Below are 24686 nucleotides of genomic sequence, written 5' to 3' on the forward strand. Positions count from 1 at the left end.
ACGTAGCATGAAAAACCACAGAAAAAAAAAAGTGCATGTATTTGCGTTTTTCAGCACGTTTTTCAGTTTTGTGCTGTGGAAATCTGAGTTTTCCGTTGAGTTTTTCATCGCGTTTTTGCTCGAGTTTCTCATGTGCAATAAAGGTAATTGAAAGGCTATGTTGGGCTAGGATTAGACAAAATTGCATTCACTATGCTAGTACTGTAAAACGCAGTGTTTTTTTCCGCTGTTTCTGCATTGCCCAAAAACACTGTTTCCGCCCAGTGGGGCCTTAGCCTTAAAGAGGTGGATATAACAGCCTACATGTGTGCAATGAGGGTTACAGCTACGGAAACAATCCAGCAGGGAACTAGTCTGTCACCACTGTGCTCTCTGGCTGCTGCTGTAAACCTGAAAGCTCCGAGCATGTAGCCACTGAATCACTGTTTGTAAATGGCTGACAGTGCCATCTCCAAACACCTCTGCTCCAGTGACTCCATATGTCACAATACCATCCACGTAAGACAAGCCTCCATTGATTTCAATGGAATCGGATGCTGATTTTTTCCATTCTGATCAATCTTCAGGTAGGTTCTGCCTCTTAACTCCCATTGAAAAGAATGAGACACAAAAAATATCACCTAGCAGGTGTGGAATTTGACTCTGAATTTGAACAAGCGGAAAATCCATCTTTAGATCACTGAAGCTGAATTTTTCAGGTAGGACAATTTCCACTGTGTGATCTACACTAAAGGTAACATGATTTCTACTTATTTTCTACTCCCTCCTTTTCCCTCAAATTCCTGTGTCATAAAGGCTAAAACTAGATGTGTCAGGATGGGGTTAATCCCTATACTGCTGCTTTACTTACATTAGAGCGCTATGGTTTGGTGTGCACCTGCACTACTTCTCACGTGTATCCTTGACACAGCTAGTTGCAGATTGGGCCACGTTTACCAATACTGAGCACTGTATAAGTGCAGGACTACTTGTAAGGTTTCCTCTTTCTCGGTCATTCCTTTCTCCCACCATGGCGGGACTGAATGTAGTTGTAGGCTTCTTGGTTTCCATCATTGCCTTGTCTCAACTTATTCGATGGATAAGTAAGAAACTGCTACCAGCCAGGATTTACCGCTGCGCAGTCAGTGAATTTGCTAGTTGTCTCCAGCTATGTGCCTGCTATATGGAAATCCGTATGCTGGTAGAGATCGGCATGTGGGGTGGCGGTTTTGGCCCAGATGTGGTGTCTACTCTCCTCTTTCTACTGTTTTTAGCCCATGGATTCACATTTGATGGGGCATCTGCCAACTCCTCAGTGTCTCTGCAGGAGTTCTTGCTGAAGGATAGCCCTTTAGTAGACACAATATGTAAGTTAGTGGCTCAGTTTGGGGGTATGGAAGTGGCCAGGTTCTTAACCAGGCAGTACTGGAGACTGGAGCTGACACAATTCCACACCATCCAGATCATGATGTTAGATGACTGCAGTTCTTCCTTACAAACCACCGTGGCTCAGGGAGTTTTTGTTGAAGCACTGAGCGCCTTCTGCTACCATATAGTGTTACTCCGCTTCCAAAAGACAAGAGTGATCTACAGAGCGCCTGTAATCGCCTTGACCGTCACCTTACTGGCATATGCAGGTAAGTAATCATACATGTACACTCTTTTATTACCTTCATTGACTTTGACTACTACTGTGTTCTCAGCGATTAAAGTGTTAACTATAAAAAAGCAAAACTAGTTGCGGGTGGCACAAGGGGCACTTAATGTATTGTTTAAGGGGCTTCCTGGGATCACAATAGTTATATCTGTCTGATAGGCCAATACTATATTGTAGTACGTAAGATTTCTGCTCTTCCATAGGCTGCATGCGGTGGAAGTTCTGGAATGACAGGCCTAGAAGCCTTCAATACTCCTGGTTGTCATAGCAATGGATTGTAGATGGCAATCTGGTCCCCTATGCAAGTGCCATCAGACCCTATTCTCTAGATACCTCATTTCCAATTGACTGAGGCATCTAAAGGTTTCATAGAAACAGACTGCGTCTGTTAAGTCCGTGCCCTCTCCATAACCTTCCTGCTACCCCATGACGTACTATTATGTTGTGTGTCATTAAGACGATAAGGATGCTTACACATATCTTTCCTAGATGTGTCCAATCAGAGCAGTACCAATCTCATCTGTGTGAATGGCCAATTGATCTGATTGAAATCTGCCAGGAAACTGATCTGTTTGCAGATCTTTTGTCTAGCATTCCTATTGATCATAGTGAATCTGAAAGATATCTGACAGACCTCTCCATTATAGCGATGAGAAAGGGTTAAATCTGTCACCAGGCAAATACTCTGCAATCTGCCGACAGCGTGTTATAGAGCAGGAGGAGCTGAGCAGATTTCTGTGAAGAGTTAGTATAACTTGTCATTTAATAATTGAAATGGATATGAAGTCATGGAGGCAGTGTTATTCATTGACAACCTCCTCTCTACGACTGTGCATGGAGAGCTGTCAATCACTGATGGCTCCGCCTCCTGGATATCTCATAGAGCAGAGATTTCAGTGGATAAATGACAGACTATACTGAATCTTTTCCCACAAAGCTATACTGTATATTCATCTGCTCTACAAGGTACTGGGAATCCATTTATAACCTATTTACTGCTGACAGACTCCCTTTATACGCCCAGAGCTTTGGGGTTTCATCTACCTACATTTTGTTCTTTCATTATTTGCTCCTCATTTTATTGATTCTCTCTTCAGGTGGTCCATATACTGCCGGCTACTTCAACCCAGTTCTGGCTTATGGCTTGACATTCGGCTGCCCTGGGAATACATTGAAGGACTACACAATTGTTTATGTTGCCGGCGCTCTAATTGGTGAGTAGATGTACAGAGGTTTAGTAATATTAATGACCTATCCTTAGTATAAGCGATCAATATCAGATCGGTGGAGGTCCGACATCCCGATCTCCACCGATCACTTGTGTGAAGAGACTGCAGTGTTTGGCTGAGCCTCATCCTCACAACTGAGCACCTGGTGGCCTGAATAGGCCAAAACTTCTCCTCCTCATCCATCGCTCAGTCTATGGCTGCTCCTCTAAGTGGACAGCTGCGATTAAAGTGTCTTACAACTTAGGGTATGTTCACATAGAATTTTTTGCAGGCTGATTTAGAGGTGGAATCCACCTCCAAATCTGCCTCCCATTTGTTTCAGTGGGAGTCGGTAGCAGTTTTTTTTTTTATTATTTAGCTAGAGGCAAAAAAGCAACACGACCTACTTCAGGCGGATTTAAAAAAAACCATTGAAATCATTGGGAGGCGGAAAAAAATATATATATATTTTTTTTTTTTGTGAAGTTTCCAGGTCCATAAAGTGTGCTGGAGTAAGACACCGCAGGAAAAACAAATGTCCAAACACATTTCATAATTCCCTATCCATAGGAAAAAAAATTAAGTGCAATCATATTCTTAGAGGATCAATAAAATAATCATGAAGTGAAAAAAAATGTTTAATGGAAAGATAAATAAGAAATGTATGTGCTATAGGGTCTATTGTATTCCCTATATCTTAAAGGACATAGAAGATAAAGAGAAAATGTCAAAAGACAAACCAAAGAGGCTTTAGGGGGACTTTCGGCTCCCGTTCTCCTGATCACTGGGGGGCTATTGGGTCTCCAGCAATAAGACACTTACCGTCTGTGGATAGGGGATAAGAGTCCTTAATAGGACAACTACTTTAACACCTGCTTACTAAAAGTTCCTTTCCACCATGCTTGTTAGACCAACTCTATGCCAAATTAATGAGTCCCTTCCAGATTTTCATTGTGTTTTTCAATAAAAAGATATACGGTGACCCTCACATCCCTTAAGAATATTCCCAAAATGTTTTCTCAGTCTGATATGAAGGAGTCTTTTGGTTCCCTCCAAAAATGTTTTATTACATGTGTAAATGTTTTTATCCCACAGATAACTCCCCTGAAGTGACAAGACATGAAATCAGACATTTTATTAGATTTTCTACACTTAGTATCTGTTGTTGTTATCTCAATACTACTAGTTCTACATGCGTTAGGGGATTTTTTTTTTTTTTTGGTCTTTCGGTCAGAACTCCGGAAAACAAACCTTGTATTTGATGGTAACAGTTCTCTCACGATTCTATGTTGTTCCAGGAAGGGCTAATACCTCCTTATCACCCTTTTAATGGATCCTGTTTGATTTTGATACTGTTAGAGCTGGTAGTTTTCCAATCTCCTCTTTGATTGTTTGCTTTACAAGATGATTTGATGTTCCCACCCCCATGTATACATTGAGGGAGCTTGGGGCTGACCTGACCCCCATTACTGTACCTCAAGTTTGTGTATAAATAAGAATTCTAGCTACAAAATATTTGTACTTTAAAGGGTAATTGTATGCTAAAAGATATAGCTAAAGAAGTGGATGGTAATAACTTTATTTGGTTCACTTGCTTCCACCTTCTGGTGTGTCCAAAGGATCAATTCATGTGGTCAAGACAATTTAGAGGATATAAAGATGAGGTTAATTACTTGCATAACCAATCTGAAAACAGGAGGTACAACAGTGAGCTGTTAACAAGAGTGGAGAAAAAATACCCACAAAGAAAACTTATATACGAGCAAAATAAAAACATTGTAAAACAAACAGAGCTGGGAAAACTACCAATTGTAAAACCGTATCAAAGTCAAATAGGATCCTTTAAAAGAGTGATAAGTAGATATTCCTGGAACAAGATACAGCTGTAGGAAAGCTGTTACCATCAAACCTAAGTTTTGTTTAAAGGGAATGTGTCGCAGAAAATGACCCATTGTTTAAGATTAGAATTTTTGGTGAAGATTGATTTTCCAATTAGGTGTATGTGTGTGTATATGTATATATATATATATATATATATATATATATATATATATATATATATATATATAGTGTCCCAAAAAATGTATACACATTTTAGCAGCTGATAACTCAATTATTTTTTCTTTCTTTACAGACTGAACCCATTAACCCATTTTAGAATAAATTTCCTTTCTTCAAAGTCAAGTCTGTATGCCATCACTCGATTCAATGGGTTCAGTCTGTAAAGAAAGAAAAAATAATTGAGTTATTAGCTGCTAAAATGTGTATACATTTTTTTGGGACACCATGTATGTGTATGTGTATATATATATATATATATATATATATATATATATATATATATATATATAATTTTATTTATTTTTCCTTAAATCTTCTAATTCTAACTTTTGCCAGTAAGCCTAAACGCTGTGACTTCCTGTTTCCTATAGAAGGACACAGGCCATAGCTAGACTATTCACTTGTATGGGAGAGTTTTCTAGTCATGCTGTGTGACCTGGGCACAGAAAACCTGTGAAATCCTCTACTATGACTGGTGGATTCTGTGTCTTATCTACATATACATGATAACTGTCCTCATAATTGTGCTGAGTAGTAAGGTGACTGCGGCAAAAAAAATCTACAGAAAACAGGAAGCATATCACATGGCCTAGTGGGCAGTATCAGTACTGCAGTATTTTTAGGAACTTTGTAAATATAGATAATGTTAAAAATCTCACCAAAAATTCTCTAAAAACATATGTTTAACATAAAACTTGATTTAAAAAAAGTTATTTTCTGGCAACACATTTAAAGGAGGGACAAAACAGTAGAAAACACTTGTATAACCAACCTAAAACATAAACCACAAAACGTTCTGCAAAATCCCTTTATGTATGTTTTATATGGCTTTTGTATCATGTGGAATTTGTTTGTATGTAGAATCTAAAAGTCAAATAAGACTAAGAAACCTTGGATTCAGGTTTTCAGATTTATTTATTTTTTTTGCTTGGGTTTGGTGGGTCTGGCCCCCAAGTTTTGTTTCAGGGACCAGACCTGCCAAATGATAATTTGGCTTTAAACATCGTGCATAGAGATGAGCGAACACTAAAATGTTCGAGGTTCGAAATTCGATTCGAACAGCCGCTCAATGTTCGTGTGTTCGAATGGGTTTCGAACCCCATTATAGTCTATGGGGAACAGATACTCGTTAAGGGGGAAACCCAAATCCGTGTCTGGAGGGTCACCAAGTCCACTATGACACCCCAGGAAATGATGCCAACACCTCTGGAATGACACTGGGACAGCAGGGGAAGCATGTCTGGGGGCATCTAACACACCAAAGACCCTCTATTACCCCAACATCACAGCCTAACAACTACACACTTTACACACTCAATACCACCTCTCTGACAGTAGGAAAACACCTTGAAACATGTGTATTTGGCACTTGCAGTGAGGAGAGCTTGTCACCAGCAGTGAATTTGGCCCTTGTAGTTAGTTGAGGTTGGCACCAACATTTGTTTTGAAAATCAGGGTGGATTGAGCCTCTAACCAGCAGAGTTTGGGCAAATTCATGGTGGAGGGAGCCTCTAAACACCCCAGTTTGGGCAAATTCATGGTGGAGGGAGCCTCTAAAAACCCCAGTTTGGACCAATTCATGGTGGAGGGAGCCTCTAACCAGCCCAGTGTGGGCAAATTCATGGTGGAGGGAGCCTCTAAAAAACCCAGTTTGGACCAATTCATGGTGGAGGGAGCCTCTAACCAGCCCAGTTTGGGCAAATTCATGGTGGAGGGAGCCTCTAAAAAACCCAGTTTGGACCAATTCATGGTGGAGGGAGCCTCTAACCAGCCCAGTTTGGGCAAATTCATGGTGGAGGGAGCCTCTAAAAAACCCAGTTTGGACCAATTCATGGTGGAGGGAGCCTCTAACCAGCCCAGTTTGGGCAAATTCATGGTGGAGGGAGCCTCTAAACAGCCCAGTTTGGGCAAATTCATGGTGGAGGGAGCCTCTAAACAGCCCAGTTTGGGCAAATTCATGGTGGAGGGAGCCTCTAACCAGCCCAGTTTGGACCAATTAATGGTGGAGGGAGCCTCTAACCAGCCCAGTTTGGGCAAATTCATGGTGGAGGGAGCCTCTAAACAGCCCAGTTTGGACCAATTCATGGTGGAGGGAGCCTCTAAAAAACCCAGTTTGGACCAATTCATGGTGGAGGGAGCCTCTAAACAGCCCAGTTTGGGCAAATTCATGGTGGAGGGAGCCTCTAACCAGCCCAGTTTGGACCAATTCATGGTGGAGGGAGCCTCTAACCAGCCCAGTTTGGGCAAATTCATGGTGGAGGGAGCCTCTAAACAGCCCAGTTTGGACCAATTCATGGTGGAGGGAGCCTCTAAAAAACCCAGTTTGGACCAATTCATGGTGGAGGGAGCCTCTAAACAGCCCAGTTTGGGCAAATTCATGGTGGAGGGAGCCTCTAACCAGCCCAGTTTGGACCAATTAATGGTGGAGGGAGCCTCTAAACAGCCAAGTTTGGACCAATTCATGGTGGAGGGAGCCTCTAAAAACCCCAGTTTGGACCAATTCATGGTGGAGGGAGCCTCTATCCAGCCCAGTTTGGGCAAATTCATGGTGGAGGGAGCCTCTAACCAGCCCAGTTTGGGCAAATTCATGGTGGAGGGAGCCTCTAACCAGCCCAGTTTGGACCAATTAATGGTGGAGGGAGCCGCTAAACAGCCCAGTTTGGACCAATTCATGGTGGAGGGAGCCTCTAAAAACCCCAGTTTGGACCAATTCATGGTGGAGGGAGCCTCTAAAAAACCCAGTTTGGACCAATTCATGGTGGAGGGAGCCTCTAACCAGACCAGTTTGGACCAATTAATGGTGGAGGGAGCCTCTAAACAGCCAAGTTTGGACCAATTCATGGTGGAGGGAGCCTCTAAAAACCCCAGTTTGGACCAATTCATGGTGGAGGGAGCCTCTAACCAGCCCAGTTTGGGCAAATTCATGGTGGAGGGAGCCTCTAAACAGCCCAGTTTGGGCAAATTCATGGTGGAGGGAGCCTCTAACCAGCCCAGTTTGGACCAATTAATGGTGGAGGGAGCCGCTAAACAGCCCAGTTTGGACCAATTCATGGTGGAGGGAGCCTCTAAAAACCCCAGTTTGGACCAATTCATGGTGGAGGGAGCCTCTAAAAAACCCAGTTTGGACCAATTCATGGTGGAGGGAGCCTCTAACCAGCCCAGTTTGGACCAATTAATGGTGGAGGGAGCCTCTAAACAGCCAAGTTTGGGCAAATTCATGGTGGAGGGAGCCTCTAAAAAACCCAGTTTGGACCAATTCATGGTGGAGGGAGCCTCTAACCAGCCCAGTTTGGGCAAATTCATGGTGGAGGGAGCCTCTAAACAGCCCAGTTTGGGCAAATTCATGGTGGAGGGAGCCTCTAAACAGCCCAGTTTGGGCAAATTCATGGTGGAGGGAGCCTCTAACCAGCCCAGTTTGGACCAATTAATGGTAGAGGGAGCCTCTAACCAGCCCAGTTTGGGCAAATTCATGGTGGAGGGAGCCTCTAAACAGCCCAGTTTGGACCAATTCATGGTGGAGGGAGCCTCTAAAAAACCCAGTTTGGACCAATTCATGGTGGAGGGAGCCTCTAAACAGCCCAGTTTGGGCAAATTCATGGTGGAGGGAGCCTCTAACCAGCCCAGTTTGGACCAATTCATGGTGGAGGGAGCCTCTAACCAGCCCAGTTTGGGCAAATTCATGGTGGAGGGAGCCTCTAAACAGCCCAGTTTGGACCAATTCATGGTGGAGGGAGCCTCTAAAAAACCCAGTTTGGACCAATTCATGGTGGAGGGAGCCTCTAAACAGCCCAGTTTGGGCAAATTCATGGTGGAGGGAGCCTCTAACCAGCCCAGTTTGGACCAATTAATGGTGGAGGGAGCCTCTAAACAGCCAAGTTTGGACCAATTCATGGTGGAGGGAGCCTCTAAAAACCCCAGTTTGGACCAATTCATGGTGGAGGGAGCCTCTAACCAGCCCAGTTTGGGCAAATTCATGGTGGAGGGAGCCTCTAACCAGCCCAGTTTGGGCAAATTCATGGTGGAGGGAGCCTCTAACCAGCCCAGTTTGGACCAATTAATGGTGGAGGGAGCCGCTAAACAGCCCAGTTTGGACCAATTCATGGTGGAGGGAGCCTCTAAAAACCCCAGTTTGGACCAATTCATGGTGGAGGGAGCCTCTAAAAAACCCAGTTTGGACCAATTCATGGTGGAGGGAGCCTCTAACCAGACCAGTTTGGACCAATTAATGGTGGAGGGAGCCTCTAAACAGCCAAGTTTGGACCAATTCATGGTGGAGGGAGCCTCTAAAAACCCCAGTTTGGACCAATTCATGGTGGAGGGAGCCTCTAACCAGCCCAGTTTGGGCAAATTCATGGTGGAGGGAGCCTCTAAACAGCCCAGTTTGGGCAAATTCATGGTGGAGGGAGCCTCTAACCAGCCCAGTTTGGACCAATTAATGGTGGAGGGAGCCGCTAAACAGCCCAGTTTGGACCAATTCATGGTGGAGGGAGCCTCTAAAAACCCCAGTTTGGACCAATTCATGGTGGAGGGAGCCTCTAAAAAACCCAGTTTGGACCAATTCATGGTGGAGGGAGCCTCTAACCAGCCCAGTTTGGACCAATTAATGGTGGAGGGAGCCTCTAAACAGCCAAGTTTGGACCAATTCATGGTGGAGGGAGCCTCTAAAAACCCCAGTTTGGACCAATTCATGGTGGAGGGAGCCTCTAACCAGCCCAGTTTGGGCAAATTCATGGTGGAGGGAGCCTCTAAACAGCCCAGTTTGGGCAAATTCATGGTGGAGGGAGCCTCTAACCAGCCCAGTTTGGACCAATTAATGGTGGAGGGAGCCGCTAAACAGCCCAGTTTGGACCAATTCATGGTGGAGGGAGCCTCTAAAAACCCCAGTTTGGACCAATTCATGGTGGAGGGAGCCTCTAAAAAACCCAGTTTGGACCAATTCATGGTGGAGGGAGCCTCTAACCAGCCCAGTTTGGACCAATTAATGGTGGAGGGAGCCTCTAAACAGCCAAGTTTGGACCAATTCATGGTGGAGGGAGCCTCTAAAAACCCCAGTTTGGACGAATTCATGGTGGAGGGAGCCTCTAACCAGCCCAGTTTGGGCAAATTCATGGTGGAGGGAGCCTCTAAACAGCCCAGTTTGGGCAAATTCATGGTGGAGGGAGCCTCTAACCAGCCCAGTTTGGACCAATTAATGGTGGAGGGAGCCGCTAAACAGCCCAGTTTGGACCAATTCATGGTGGAGGGAGCCTCTAAAAACCCCAGTTTGGACCAATTCATGGTGGAGGGAGCCTCTAAAAAACCCAGTTTGGACCAATTCATGGTGGAGGGAGCCTCTAACCAGCCCAGTTTGGGCAAATTCATGGTGGAGGGAGCCTCTAAAAAACCCAGTTTGGACCAATTCATGGTGGAGGGAGCCTCTAACCAGCCCAGTTTGGGCAAATTCATGGTGGAGGGAGCCTCTAAACAGCCCAGTTTGGGCAAATTCATGGTGGAGGGAGCCTCTAAACAGCCCAGTTTGGGCAAATTCATGGTGGAGGGAGCCTCTAACCAGCCCAGTTTGGACCAATTAATGGTGGAGGGAGCCGCTAAACAGCCCAGTTTGGACCAATTCATGGTGGAGGGAGCCTCTAAAAACCCCAGTTTAGACCAATTCATGGTGGAGGGAGCCTCTAAAAACCCCAGTTTGGACCAATTCATGGTGGAGGGAGCCTCTAACCAGCCCAGTTTGGGCAAATTCATGGTGGAGGGAGCCTCTAAACAGCCCAGTTTGGGCAAATTCATGGTGGAGGGAGCCTCTAACCAGCCCAGTTTGGACCAATTAATGGTGGAGGGAGCCGCTAAACAGCCCAGTTTGGACCAATTCATGGTGGAGGGAGCCTCTAAAAACCCCAGTTTGGACCAATTCATGGTGGAGGGAGCCTCTAAAAAACCCAGTTTGGACCAATTCATGGTGGAGGGAGCCTCTAACCAGCCCAGTTTGGACCAATTAATGGTGGAGGGAGCCTCTAAACAGCCAAGTTTGGACCAATTCATGGTGGAGGGAGCCTCTAAAAACCCCAGTTTGGACCAATTCATGGTGGAGGGAGCCTCTAACCAGCCCAGTTTGGGCAAATTCATGGTGGAGGGAGCCTCTAAACAGCCCAGTTTGGGCAAATTCATGGTGGAGGGAGCCTCTAACCAGCCCAGTTTGGACCAATTAATGGTGGAGGGAGCCGCTAAACAGCCCAGTTTGGACCAATTCATGGTGGAGGGAGCCTCTAAAAACCCCAGTTTGGACCAATTCATGGTGGAGGGAGCCTCTAAAAAACCCAGTTTGGACCAATTCATGGTGGAGGGAGCCTCTAACCAGCCCAGTTTGGGCAAATTCATGGTGGAGGGAGCCTCTAAAAAACCCAGTTTGGACCAATTCATGGTGGAGGGAGCCTCTAAACAGCCCAGTTTGGGCAAATTCATGGTGGAGGGAGCCTCTAAACAGCCCAGTTTGGGCAAATTCATGGTGGAGGGAGCCTCTAACCAGCCCAGTTTGGACCAATTAATGGTGGAGGGAGCCTCTAACCAGCCCAGTTTGGGCAAATTCATGGTGGAGGGAGCCTCTAAACAGCCCAGTTTGGACCAATTCATGGTGGAGGGAGCCTCTAAAAAACCCAGTTTGGACCAATTCATGGTGGAGGGAGCCTCTAAACAGCCCAGTTTGGGCAAATTCATGGTGGAGGGAGCCTCTAACCAGCCCAGTTTGGACCAATTCATGGTGGAGGGAGCCTCTAACCAGCCCAGTTTGGGCAAATTCATGGTGGAGGGAGCCTCTAAACAGCCCAGTTTGGACCAATTCATGGTGGAGGGAGCCTCTAAAAAACCCAGTTTGGACCAATTCATGGTGGAGGGAGCCTCTAAACAGCCCAGTTTGGGCAAATTCATGGTGGAGGGAGCCTCTAACCAGCCCAGTTTGGACCAATTAATGGTGGAGGGAGCCTCTAAACAGCCAAGTTTGGACCAATTCATGGTGGAGGGAGCCTCTAAAAACCCCAGTTTGGACCAATTCATGGTGGAGGGAGCCTCTAACCAGCCCAGTTTGGGCAAATTCATGGTGGAGGGAGCCTCTAACCAGCCCAGTTTGGACCAATTCATGGTGGAGGGAGCCTCTAAAAACCCCAGTTTGGACCAATTCATGGTGGAGGGAGCCTCTAAAAAACCCAGTTTGGACCAATTCATGGTGGAGGGAGCCTCTAAAAAACCCAGTTTGGACCAATTCATGGTGGAGGGAGCCTCTAACCAGACCAGTTTGGACCAATTAATGGTGGAGGGAGCCTCTAAACAGCCAAGTTTGGACCAACTCATGGTGGAGGGAGCCTCTAAAAACCCCAGTTTGGACCAATTCATGGTGGAGGGAGCCTCTAACCAGCCCAGTTTGGGCAAATTCATGGTGGAGGGAGCCTCTAAACAGCCCAGTTTGGGCAAATTCATGGTGGAGGGAGCCTCTAACCAGCCCAGTTTGGACCAATTAATGGTGGAGGGAGCCGCTAAACAGCCCAGTTTGGACCAATTCATGGTGGAGGGAGCCTCTAAAAACCCCAGTTTGGACCAATTCATGGTGGAGGGAGCCTCTAAAAAACCCAGTTTGGACCAATTCATGGTGGAGGGAGCCTCTAACCAGCCCAGTTTGGACCAATTAATGGTGGAGGGAGCCTCTAAACAGCCAAGTTTGGACCAATTCATGGTGGAGGGAGCCTCTAAAAACCCCAGTTTGGACCAATTCATGGTGGAGGGAGCCTCTAACCAGCCCAGTTTGGGCAAATTCATGGTGGAGGGAGGCTCTAAACAGCCCAGTTTGGGCAAATTCATGGTGGAGGGAGCCTCTAACCAGCCCAGTTTGGACCAATTAATGGTGGAGGGAGCCGCTAAACAGCCCAGTTTGGACCAATTCATGGTGGAGGGAGCCTCTAAAAACCCCAGTTTGGACCAATTCATGGTGGAGGGAGCCTCTAAAAAACCCAGTTTGGACCAATTCATGGTGGAGGGAGCCTCTAACCAGCCCAGTTTGGACCAATTAATGGTGGAGGGAGCCTCTAAACAGCCAAGTTTGGACCAATTCATGGTGGAGGGAGCCTCTAAAAACCCCAGTTTGGACCAATTCATGGTGGAGGGAGCCTCTAACCAGCCCAGTTTGGGCAAATTCATGGTGGAGGGAGCCTCTAAACAGCCCAGTTTGGGCAAATTCATGGTGGAGGGAGCCTCTAACCAGCCCAGTTTGGACCAATTAATGGTGGAGGGAGCCTCTAACCAGCCCAGTTTGGGCAAATTCATGGTGGAGGGAGCCTCTAAACAGCCCAGTTTGGACCAATTCATGGTGGAGGGAGCCTCTAAAAAACCCAGTTTGGACCAATTCATGGTGGAGGGAGCCTCTAACCAGCCCAGTTTGGACCAATTCATGGTGGAGGGAGCCTCTAAACAGCCAAGTTTGGACCAATTCATGGTGGAGGGAGCCTCTAAAAACCCCAGTTTGGACCAATTCATGGTGGAGGGAGCCTCTAACCAGCCCAGTTTGGGCAAATTCATGGTGGAGGGAGCCTCTAAACAGCCCAGTTTGGGCAAATTCATGGTGGAGGGAGCCTCTAACCAGCCCAGTTTGGACCAATTAATGGTGGAGGGAGCCGCTAAACAGCCCAGTTTGGACCAATTCATGGTGGAGGGAGCCTCTAAAAACCCCAGTTTGGACCAATTCATGGTGGAGGGAGCCTCTAAAAAACCCAGTTTGGACCAATTCATGGTGGAGGGAGCCTCTAACCAGCCCAGTTTGGACCAATTAATGGTGGAGGGAGCCTCTAAACAGCCAAGTTTGGACCAATTCATGGTGGAGGGAGCCTCTAAAAACCCCAGTTTGGACCAATTCATGGTGGAGGGAGCCTCTAACCAGCCCAGTTTGGGCAAATTCATGGTGGAGGGAGCCTCTAAACAGCCCAGTTTGGGCAAATTCATGGTGGAGGGAGCCTCTAACCAGCCCAGTTTGGACCAATTAATGGTGGAGGGAGCCGCTAAACAGCCCAGTTTGGACCAATTCATGGTGGAGGGAGCCTCTAAAAACCCCAGTTTGGACCAACTCATGGTGGAGGGAGCCTCTAAAAAACCCAGTTTGGACCAATTCATGGTGGACGGAGCCTCTAACCAGCCCAGTTTGGACCAATTTATGGTGGAGGGAGCCTCTAAACAGCCAAGTTTGGACCAATTCATGGTGGAGGGAGCCTCTAAAAACCCCAGTTTGGACCAATTCATGGTGGAGGGAGCCTCTAACCAGCCCAGTTTGGGCAAATTCATGGTGGAGGGAGCCTCTAAACAGCCCAGTTTGGGCAAATTCATGGTGGAGGGAGCCTCTAACCAGCCCAGTTTGGACCAAGTAATGGTGGAGGGAGCCGCTAAACAGCCCAGTTTGGACCAATTCATGGTGGAGGGAGCCTCTAAAAACCCCAGTTTGGACCAATTCATGGTGGAGGGAGCCTCTAAAAACCCCAGTTTGGACCAATTCATGGTGGAGGGAGCATCTAACCAGCCCAGTTTGGGCAAATTCATGGTGGAGGGAGCCTCTAAACAGCCCAGTTTGGGCAAATTCATGGTGGAGGGAGCCTCTAACCAGCCCAGTTTGGACCAATTAATGGTGGAGGGAGCCGCTAAACAGCCCAGTTTGGACCAATTCATGGTGGAGGGAGCCTCTAAAAACCCCAGTTTGGACCAATTCATGGTGGAGGGAGCCTCTAAACAGCCCAGTTTGGGCAAATTCATGGTGGAGGGAGCCTCTAACCAGCAGAGTTGGTGGAAATCAGGGTGGAGGGAGCCTCTAACCAGCAGAGTTGGGGGAAATCAGGGTGGAGGGAGCCTAGTATTAGCAGAATTGTGCAACGCTTATGGTGGATGAGTATGAGGATGCGGAGGAATTGGAGAGGTTGAGTACAGACATGGAGTTTCATGTTGGGGTGCTTTACACAGGTGGGCACAAAAATGACGGCTCTACCCAGTGGTGGTTCATTTTTATCAAAGTGAGCCGGTCGGCACTCTCAGCTGACAGACGGGTGCGCTTGTCAGTGATGATGCCACCGGCTGCACTGAACACCCTCTCAGATAGGACGCTGGCGGCAGGACAGGACAGCACCTCCAAGGCATATAGGGCAAGTTCAAGCCACAGGTCCAACTTCGACACCCAATACGTGTAGGGCGCAGAGGGGTCGGAGAGGACAGGGCTATGGTCGGAAAGGTATTCCCGCAACATGCGCCTATACTTCTCACGCCTGGTGACACTAGGACCCTCCGTGGCGGCACTTTGGCGAGGGGGTGCCATCAAGGTGTCCCAGACCTTAGACAGTGTGCCCCTCGTTTGTGTGGACCGGTGAGAACTTGGTTGCCTACTGGAGGAACTGCCCTCCCTGCCGCCAACGTCACATGCTGGAAACATCTCCATCATATTCTGCACCAATTGCCTGTGGCAAGCATTGATGCGATTGGCCCTCCCCTCTACCGGAATAAAAGACGAGATGTTGTTTTTATACCGGGGGTCAAGGATAGCAAAGATCCAGTACTGGTTGTCCTCCATGATTTTGACAATACGCTTGTCGGTTGTAAAGCACCCCAACATGAACTCAGCCATGTCTGCCACAGTGTTAGTTGGCATGACTCCTCTGGCCCCACCGGAAAGTTCAATCTCCATTTCCTCCTCATCCTCCATGTCTACCCATCCGCGCTGCAACAATGGGACGATTCGAAGTTGCCCGGAAGCCTCCTGTATCACCATCACATCATCGGACAACTCTTCTTCCTCCTCCTCCTCCTCCTCCTCCTCCTCCATTAAACGCAGTGAAGCGGACAGATGTGTGGACCTACTCTCCAGCTGTGACGGATCGGATGCTATCCCTAACTCCTCTGTGTGATCTGAGTTATCCCTGATGTCAATCAGGGATTCTCTCAGAACACACAAGAGCGGGATTGTAAGGCTCACCATCGCATCCTCAGAGCTCACCCTCCTTGTGGACTCCTCAAAGACCCGTAGGATGTCACAAAGGTCTCTCATCCATGGCCACTCATGGATGTGAAACTGAGGCAGCTGACTTTGTGGCACCCTAGGGTTTTGTAGCTGGTATTCCATCAAAGGTCTCTGCTGCTCAACCACTCTATTCAACATCTGAAACGTTGAGTTCCAGCGTGTGGGGACGTCGCACAAAAGCCGGTGTTGTGGCACATGCAGGCGTTGCTGGAGAGATTTTAAGCTAGCAGCGGCTACTGTCGACTTGCGAAAGTGGGCGCACATGCGCCGCACTTTCACCAGTAGCTCTGGAACATTGGGGTAGCTCTTTAGGAAACGTTGCACCACTAGGTTGAAGACGTGGGCCAGGCATGGAACATGTTGGAGTCCGGCAAGCTCCAGAGCTGCTACCAGGTTCCGGCCGTTATCACAAACGACCATGCCTGGGCCCAGGTGCAGCGGCTCAAACCATATTGCCGTCTCATCGAGGAGGGCATCCCTCACCTCGGAGGCAGTGTGCTGTCTGTCCCCCAAGCTGATCAGCTTCAGCACAGCCTGCTGACGTCTACCAACGCCAGTGCTGCAACGTTTCCAACTCGTAGCTGGGGTCAATCTAACAGCGGAGGAGGAGGCGGTGGCGGAGGAGGAGGCGGTGGCGGAGGAGGAGGCGGTAGAGGAGGAGGAGGAGGGGGGTGTTCTTCTCGTGTCCCTGCCAGGAATGTTAGGCGGGGAGACGAGGTACACCGGGCCAGTTTGGGAAGCAGTCCCAGCCTCAACTACATTCACCCAGTGTGCCGTCAGTGAAATGTAGCGTCCCTGTCCGCATGCACTTGTCCACGCGTCGGTGGTCAAGTGGACCTTTGTGCAAAGCGCGGAACTAAGGGCCCGCCTGATGTTGAGTGACACGTGCTGGTGCAAGGCGGGGACGGCACACCGGGAGAAGTAGTGACGGCTAGGGACGGCATAGCGAGGTGCCGCAGTTGCCATCAGGTCCAGGAAGGCGGGAGTTTCAACAAGCCGGAACGCCAACATCTCCTGGGCCAGCAGTTTAGCGATGTTGGCGTTCAAGGCTTGCGCGTGTGGGTGGTTAGCAGTGTATTTCTGCCGCCGCTCCAATGTCTGAGAGATGGTGGGTTGTTGTAAAGAAACGCCTGATGGTGCCTTTGATGGTGCAGGAGAAGGAGATAAGACAGGACCAGGGGAGGATGAGGTAGAAGTCAACAAAGTGGCGGAGGCAGATGAAGTGGTGTCCTGGCTCGTCCTCTGGAGTGCATCGCCAGCACAGTCAGCAGTGGCAGTGGCAGAGGCAGTGGCAGAGGCAGTGGCAGTGGCGTGAACGGCAGGCGGCCTTTGTCCTGCCGTTGCTGCCTGCCACTGATTCCAGTGCTTGGATTCCAAATGACGGCGCATTGAAGTGGTGGACAGGTTGCTCTTCTCAGAGCCCCTAATCAATTTCGAGAGGCAAATTGTGCAGACAACACTATATCTGTCCTCGGCGCATTCCTTGAAAAAACTCCACACCTTCGAGAAACGTGCCCTCGAGGTGGGAGTTTTTCGGGGCTGGGTACGAACTGGAACATCTTGGGAGATTCCGGGTGTGGCCTGGCTTCGCCTAAGCTGCTGACCTCTGCCTCTGCCTCTAGCTACCCTTTTTGGTGCTGCACCTGCCTCAACATCCACACTACTTTCCCCGCTTGACATCCCCCCTGTCCAGGTCGGGTCAGTGTCCTCATCATCCACCACTTCCTCTTCCAACTCCTGTCTCATCTCCTCCTCCCGCACAATGCGCCGGTCAACTGGATGCCCTGACGGCAACTGCGTCACATCATCGTCGATGAGGGTGGGTTGCTGGTCATCCACCACCAAATCGAACGGAGATGGAGGAGACTCTAGTGTTTGAGCATCTGGACACAGATGCTCCTCTGTTAGGTTCGTGGAATCGTGACGTGGAGAGGCAGGTTGAGGGACAATGAAAGGAGCGGAGAACAGCTCTGGGGAGCAGGGACAGTTTGGGTTATTGTTCTGTAAAGCTTCGGAATTTTGGGAGGAAGGAAGACAAGACTGTTGGGTAATAGGAGGAGAGGAGGCAGAGTCTGACTGGCTGCTGGACAATGTGCTGTAAGCGTTCTCTGACAGCCATTGCAAGACCTGTTCCTGGTTCTCGGGCCTACTAAGGTTTGTACCCTGCAGTTTAGTTAATGTGGCAAGCAACCCTGGCACTGTGGAGTGGCGCAATGCTTGCTGCCCCACAGGAGTAGGCACGGGACGCCCTGTGGCTTCACTGCTACCTTGCTCCCCAGAACCATTCCCCCGACCTCGCCCACGGCCTCGTCCACGTCCCTTTCCGGGAGCCTTGCGCATTTTGAATTCCTAGTTAGAAATTGGCACTGTATACCAGTAGTAAAAATTGTGGGTGCACGTAACCCCAATATATTCTTTGAATTACCAGTCAGAAACTGGCACTATATGGCAGTAGCAAGAAATGAGGGTATTTGTATTCCCAATATATTCTTTGAATTCCCAGTCAGACAATGGCACTGTATACCAGTAGTAAAAATTGTGGGTGCACGTAACCCCAATATATTCTTTGAATTACCAGTCAGAAACTGGCACTATATGGCAGTAGCAAGAAATGAGGGTATTTGTATTCCCAATATATTCTTTGAATTCCCAGTCAGACAATGGCACTGTATACCAGTAGTAAAAATTGTGGGTGCACGTAACCCCAATATATTCTTTGAATTCCCAGTCAGACACTGGCACTATATGGCAGTAGCAAGAAATGAGGGTATTTGTATTCCCAATATATTCTTTGAATTCCCAGTCAGACAATGGCACTGTATACCAGTAGTAAAAATTGTGGGTGCACGTAACCCCAATATATTCTTTGAATTACCAGTCAGAAACTGGCACTATATGGCAGTAGCAAGAAATGAGGGTATTTGTATTCCCAATATATTCTTTGAATTCCCAGTCAGACAATGGCACTGTATACCAGTAGTAAAAATTGTGGGTGCACGTAACCCCAATATATTCTTTGAATTACCAGTCAGAAACTGGCACTATATGGCAGTAGCAAGAAATGAGGGTATTTGTATTCCCAATATATTCTTTGAATTCCCAGTCAGACAATGGCACTGTATACCAGTAGTAAAAATTGTGGGTGCACGTAACCCCAATATATTCTTTGAATTCCCAGTCAGACACTGGCACTGTATACCAGTAGTAAAAATTGTGGGTGCACGTAACCCCAATATATTCTTTGAATTACCAGTCAGAAACTGGCACTATATGGCAGTAGCAAGAAATGAGGGTATTTGTATTCCCAATATATTCTTTGAATTCCCAGTCAGACAATGGCACTGTATACCAGTAGTAAAAATTGTGGGTGCACGTAACCCCAATATATTCTTTGAATTACCAGTCAGAAACTGGCACTATATGGCAGTAGCAAGAAATGAGGGTATTTGTATTCCCAATATATTCTTTGAATTCCCAGTCAGACAATGGCACTGTATACCAGTAGTAAAAATTGTGGGTGCACGTAACCACAATATATTCTTTGAATTACCAGTCAGAAACTGGCACTATATGGCAGTAGCAAGAAATGAGGGTATTTGTATTCCCAATATATTCTTTGAATTCCCAGTCAGACAATGGCACTGTATACCAGTAGTAAAAATTGTGGGTGCACGTAACCCCAATATATTCTTTGAATTACCAGTCAGAAACTGGCACTATATGGCAGTAGCAAGAAATGAGGGTATTTGTATTCCCAATATATTCTTTGAATTCCCAGTCAGACAATGGCACTGTATACCAGTAGTAAAAATTGTGGGTGCACGTAACCACAATATATTCTTTGAATTACCAGTCAGAAACTGGCACTATATGGCAGTAGCAAGAAATGAGGGTATTTATAACCCCAATATATTCTTTGAATTCCCAGTCAGACAATGGCACTGTATACCAGTAGTAAAAATTGTGGGTGCACGTAACCCCAATATATTCTTTGAATTCCCAGTCAGACACTGGCACTATATGGCAGTAGCAAGAAATGAGGGTATTTGTATTCCCAATATATTCTTTGAATTCCCAGTCAGACAATGGCACTGTATACCAGTAGTAAAAATTGTGGGTGCACGTAACCCCAATATATTCTTTGAATTACCAGTCAGAAACTGGCACTATATGGCAGTAGCAAGAAATGAGGGTATTTGTAACCCCAATATATTCTTTGAATTCCCAGTCAGACAATGGCACTGTATACCAGTAGTAAAAATTGTGGGTGCACGTAACCCCAATATATTCTTTGAATTACCAGTCAGAAACTGGCACTATATGGCAGTAGCAAGAAATGAGGGTATTTGTATTCCCAATATCTTCTTTGAATTCCCAGTCAGACAATGGCACTGTATACCAGTAGTAAAAATTGTGGGTGCACATAACCCCAATATATTCTTTGAATTCCCAGTCAGACACTGGCACTATATGGCAGTAGCAAGAAATGAGGGTATTTGTATTCCCAATATATTCTTTGAATTCCCAGTCAGACAATGGCACTGTATACCAGTAGTAAAAATTGTGGGTGCACGTAACCCCAATATATTCTTTGAATTCCCAGTCAGACACTGGCACTATATGGCAGTAGCAAGAAATGAGGGTATTTGTATTCCCAATATATTCTTTGAATTCCCAGTCAGACAATGGCACTGTATACCAGTAGTAAAAATTGTGGGTGCACGTAACCCCAATATATTCTTTGAATTACCAGTCAGAAACTGGCACTATATGGCAGTAGCAAGAAATGAGGGTATTTGTATTCCCAATATATTCTTTGAATTCCCAGTCAGACAATGGCACTGTATACCAGTAGTAAAAATTGTGGGTGCACGTAACCCCAATATATTCTTTGAATTACCAGTCAGAAACTGGCACTATATGGCAGTGGCAGGACTTGAAGGTATTTGTAACCCCAATATATTCTTTGAATTCCCAGTCAGACAATGGCACTATATGGCAGTAGCAAAAATAGTGGGTGTATATAGCCCCAATTCTATTGCTAGGGGACTTGCAGGGTATTTCTGGGGTGAAGGTGGGGGGGCACACCGTTGGAACGGGTATCGGGGGTATATATCGGGTATACGGGAATACACTGACAGTGTATTCCATTCAGGATCCTGGGAAAGCTGGGTTGCGGCGATTGAGCCCGTCAGTGCCACGTTACACTGACAAGCTTCTCCCTGGAATTTAGCTCTTACAAGAGCTGTTGGTTGTCTTCTTCTTCCTATCCTAGCCTGTCCCTGCCTACCCAGAATCTAAGCCCTAGCTAGCTGGACGGAAACCTCCGTCCTCGGTGAATTGCAAGCTCAGAATGACGCGAACCTGGGCGGCGCTGTTCTTTTAAATTAGAGGTCACATGTTTTCGGCAGCCAATGGGCTTTGCCTACTTTTCTCAACGTCACCGGTGTCGTAGTTCCTGTCCCACCTACCCTGCGCTGTTATTGGAGCAAAAAAGGCGCCAGGGAAGGTGGGAGGGGAATCGAGTAATGGCGCACTTTACCACGCGGTGTTCGATTCGATTCGAACATGCCGAACAGCCTAATATCCGATCGAACATGAGTTCGATAGAACACTGTTCGCTCATCTCTAATCGTGCACAATATTCTTAGGGCTCCAAGGAACCTATCTATCCAAACCAAACAAATGGAGATTTTTCAAACTAAAATGACCACCACCATATTATACTCTGGGATGTCTTCAAACTGAAGAGTATAATGAGTGTAGGCCCACTTATTATTTGTCATGCCCAAGTCCCTTCTGAGTTACCTGTGGGATAAAGTGTACATGTGATAAACCATATGTAGGGAGAATCAAAAGACACCTTCATATGAGATTGAGAGAACATTTGAGTTTAATCCTTATCACTTCATTCTATTGAAAAACATGTTGGATAATAGAAAGGAGATTTTATTAAACAAATGCCGCACATAACCTATGTTTATGGTTTATAGGAAAACCTCTAAGTATTTAAGAGTTATCATGGACGCTCAGGGGTTAACACTGTTGCATTGCAGCTCTGCAGTCCTGGGTTTCAATCTGGCCAAGGGCAAAATGTTTGTGAATTTTCTTAAGATACTTTGATTTCCTCCCATGCAATAAAAACATGTCAGTAGGTCAGTTTGAAACTTACAATGGTCCCTGTCCCCATTGCTCACATTTTAAGGCCTGAAAATCTCTACAGCACTATGGAATATACATACAAAAAGATCATCCTAGTGGCATATATGCCGTTCATATGTCAGTATATTTTTATTTCAAGTGTTTTACTAACTTTTTTGGTACTGAAGCATTGTTTCCAAAATATTTTTTATACAGGACTCTACAAATGACTTCGGCATGTGTGGTCACACCAAATACTGATGTTATGTACAGTAGATTTCTCTTTTTTTCACTTGCGTAATTTAGCTAATAACTAACAAAAACAAACTATTAACACTTATATTGCGGAAAGCGTTCTGAGGGTGGATTCACACGTGCGCCCCAGTCTCCGCTTTTAGATTTCCGTCTTCTGCCCGAGAAACTGGACAGGAGATAGAAACTGCCGGTCACTTTTCAAACCCATTCATTTGAATGGGTTAGCAAAGTGTCCGCCTGTGAGCGTTTTGTGGTCTCCGCGGTAAAACCGTTCTTTTGTTGTTTTTTTTTTAACCGGATGCAGGACTTTGTGTCTGGTTAAAAAAAAAAAAAATTGTTTCGCTTCAGAGACCGCAAAACTCTCATAGGCGCTCACGGGCAGACACTATCTGTCGGGTCTCCGTCTCCTGTCGGCAGAAGACGGAAACCTAAATGCGAAGACCAGGGCGCAGATGTGAACCCGCCCTTACTTTGCAGCATTTTTACACCCCTGCTTAAAACTTTTGCACTGACCTTGAGTTGTTTTGTGATGGCTCTAATCTCTTGCACATTATGGTGGCAGGAACTTACAGGCCTTTATATATGCTCTAGTCAATCTCTTTGTGATTCTTTCGCAGGAATGGTTTTGGCGCTCTTCCTATATAAGGGCCACATACCTCGTCTCTTCCAAAAGAACCTTCTCTACAACCAGAAGAGCAAATTCAGAACCCCAAAGGCAAAAAATGTTCAGTCTACGGTCTCAAAAAAAGTCTCATCTTCATCCAAGGGGCCGGAGAAAAAAGCTGAGACAAAAGCGAAGAAGGTCGCAAAAGAAAAGAGCAGCTAAACCTAAGAAATATGAAAGCCTGTTACTGACAGCACCACGTATAGAGACGGAGCAAATCTCATATAGCTCCCCATATTGCAGTTCCGTCAATAACGTATATGCGTGCTTAGTTACTAGAATATATCTACTGTCAATGATGTGATACTCAAATAATACTGAACTACAATACTCAGTCAACCGCTAGCAACGGAGATTGTTGAAGAGCTTGAAGCTCATGCGCCCCAATGGAAAAGCTGTACCTTTCGGTGCAATGACCCGTCACAATGTATGGCTGTCTGCTATTCTTATATATGCAGTTATTATGATACGCCATGACTCCTTTGTACTATCCAAACATATTCCCATTGTCCCCTGTGCCTCTCACTTTTTAATACAAGGGCTCAAATAACTTTTGGTCTCCCATGACTCTCATAAACTTGTTACTGCCGTTTCAATGTTTCCTCTGTGGAGAAGAAATAACTCTTGCAATCTTTGCTTATCTGTAACTTTTCCCTAATAGAAGTTACATTAGTGTTGCAATTTTTACAACTTGCGGGCAACCAACAATTGACATGGAACCTTAACCTAAGACCTTATTCACACAGTGTTTTGATCAGTGTTTCTAACCCCAAATGAAAAAACACTAGACTGAGTTACAGTACAATGGAAATATTTGCACATGATCTGTATTTTCGACCCCTGGTTTTGGCTTACAAACATTGGTGAAAAACTCTGATGTGTGAATAAGGCCTAATTCAGCAGTGTCATACTGCTCAGACCTCCACAGATGTGACACATTTTGTAGAGCATGTAGCAATGTTTGTGATACTTATAGTATAACTTTTTGGGGCAGAGTATCTCATCACAACAAAAGCCATTGAGAGAATTTGATTTAAAGGTGTTGTCCAGAATCTGAAGAAAATTGATACTGATGAACTATATACATCATAGGTCATTAGTATCAAATCGGTCAGGGTCCAAGATCATGTCTATAGCCCATCTGGATCTCGACAGGTCACTGGATAATGTTGGAATGCATATACTCGCAGCTTCACTTCAACCAGTGTACAAGAGAACAGGGGCAGAAAGAGAGAATTATGTTTTTATTCTGTCTTCAGATAACCCCAGGGGAGGGGGTTCCATGGACTTTTGTTAATGATATCACCCATTCATTATCAATAATAAAGCATACTTAACCTCTTATATGTTGTGGTCAATGAAGTTGTTTTACAGGAAAAAAAAACAAAAAAACCTTTCCATGCTAATGCAAAACCACCAAAAAACCCACATACCGTATATACTTGAGTATAAGACGAGTTTTTCAGCACAGTACTTGTGCTGAAAAAGCCCCCCTCGGCTTATACTCGAGTCAAGCAAAAAAAAAAAATTGTTGGGTGGAGGGGGGGGGGGGTCTATGACCAGCCACAATAGTAATGTATAGAATCTCCCATAAAATAGTGAAAAAAAAGCTTTAAAAATAAATACATAAATAAAAGTTCCAAATCCCTCCTTTCCCTAGAATACATATAAAAGTAGAAAATGACTGTGAGACATACA

General features: G+C 46.1%; 1 protein-coding gene across 1 annotated transcript; it reads left to right on the forward strand.

The window, feature by feature from the left end:
- The first annotated feature begins 1009 nt into the window (after window positions 1-1009).
- On the forward strand, window positions 1010-23150 carry LOC142196794 (aquaporin-12-like). Its single transcript, XM_075266774.1, has 3 exons — window positions 1010-1616; window positions 2734-2850; window positions 22942-23150. The coding sequence occupies exons 1-3, from the start codon at window positions 1010-1012 to the stop codon at window positions 23148-23150; spliced, it is 933 nt and encodes a 310-aa protein (XP_075122875.1).
- The last annotated feature ends 1536 nt before the right edge of the window (window positions 23151-24686 follow it).

The sequence above is a fragment of the Leptodactylus fuscus genome, chromosome 3 (assembly GCF_031893055.1).
Source record: "Leptodactylus fuscus isolate aLepFus1 chromosome 3, aLepFus1.hap2, whole genome shotgun sequence".
NCBI lineage: Eukaryota > Metazoa > Chordata > Amphibia > Anura > Leptodactylidae > Leptodactylus > Leptodactylus fuscus.

What these genes read in the sequence shown, in the direction of transcription:
- LOC142196794 (XM_075266774.1), top strand. Translation starts at nt 1,010, where the DNA reads ATGGCGGGACTGAATGTAGTTGTAGGCTTCTTGGTTTCCATCATTGCC. An exon ending in CACCTTACTGGCATATGCAG is followed by an intron (nt 1,617 to 2,733) that starts GTAAGTAATCAT and finishes TTCTCTCTTCAG; the next exon opens with GTGGTCCATATACTGCCGGC. An exon ending in TGTTGCCGGCGCTCTAATTG is followed by an intron (nt 2,851 to 22,941) that starts GTGAGTAGATGT and finishes ATTCTTTCGCAG; the next exon opens with GAATGGTTTTGGCGCTCTTC.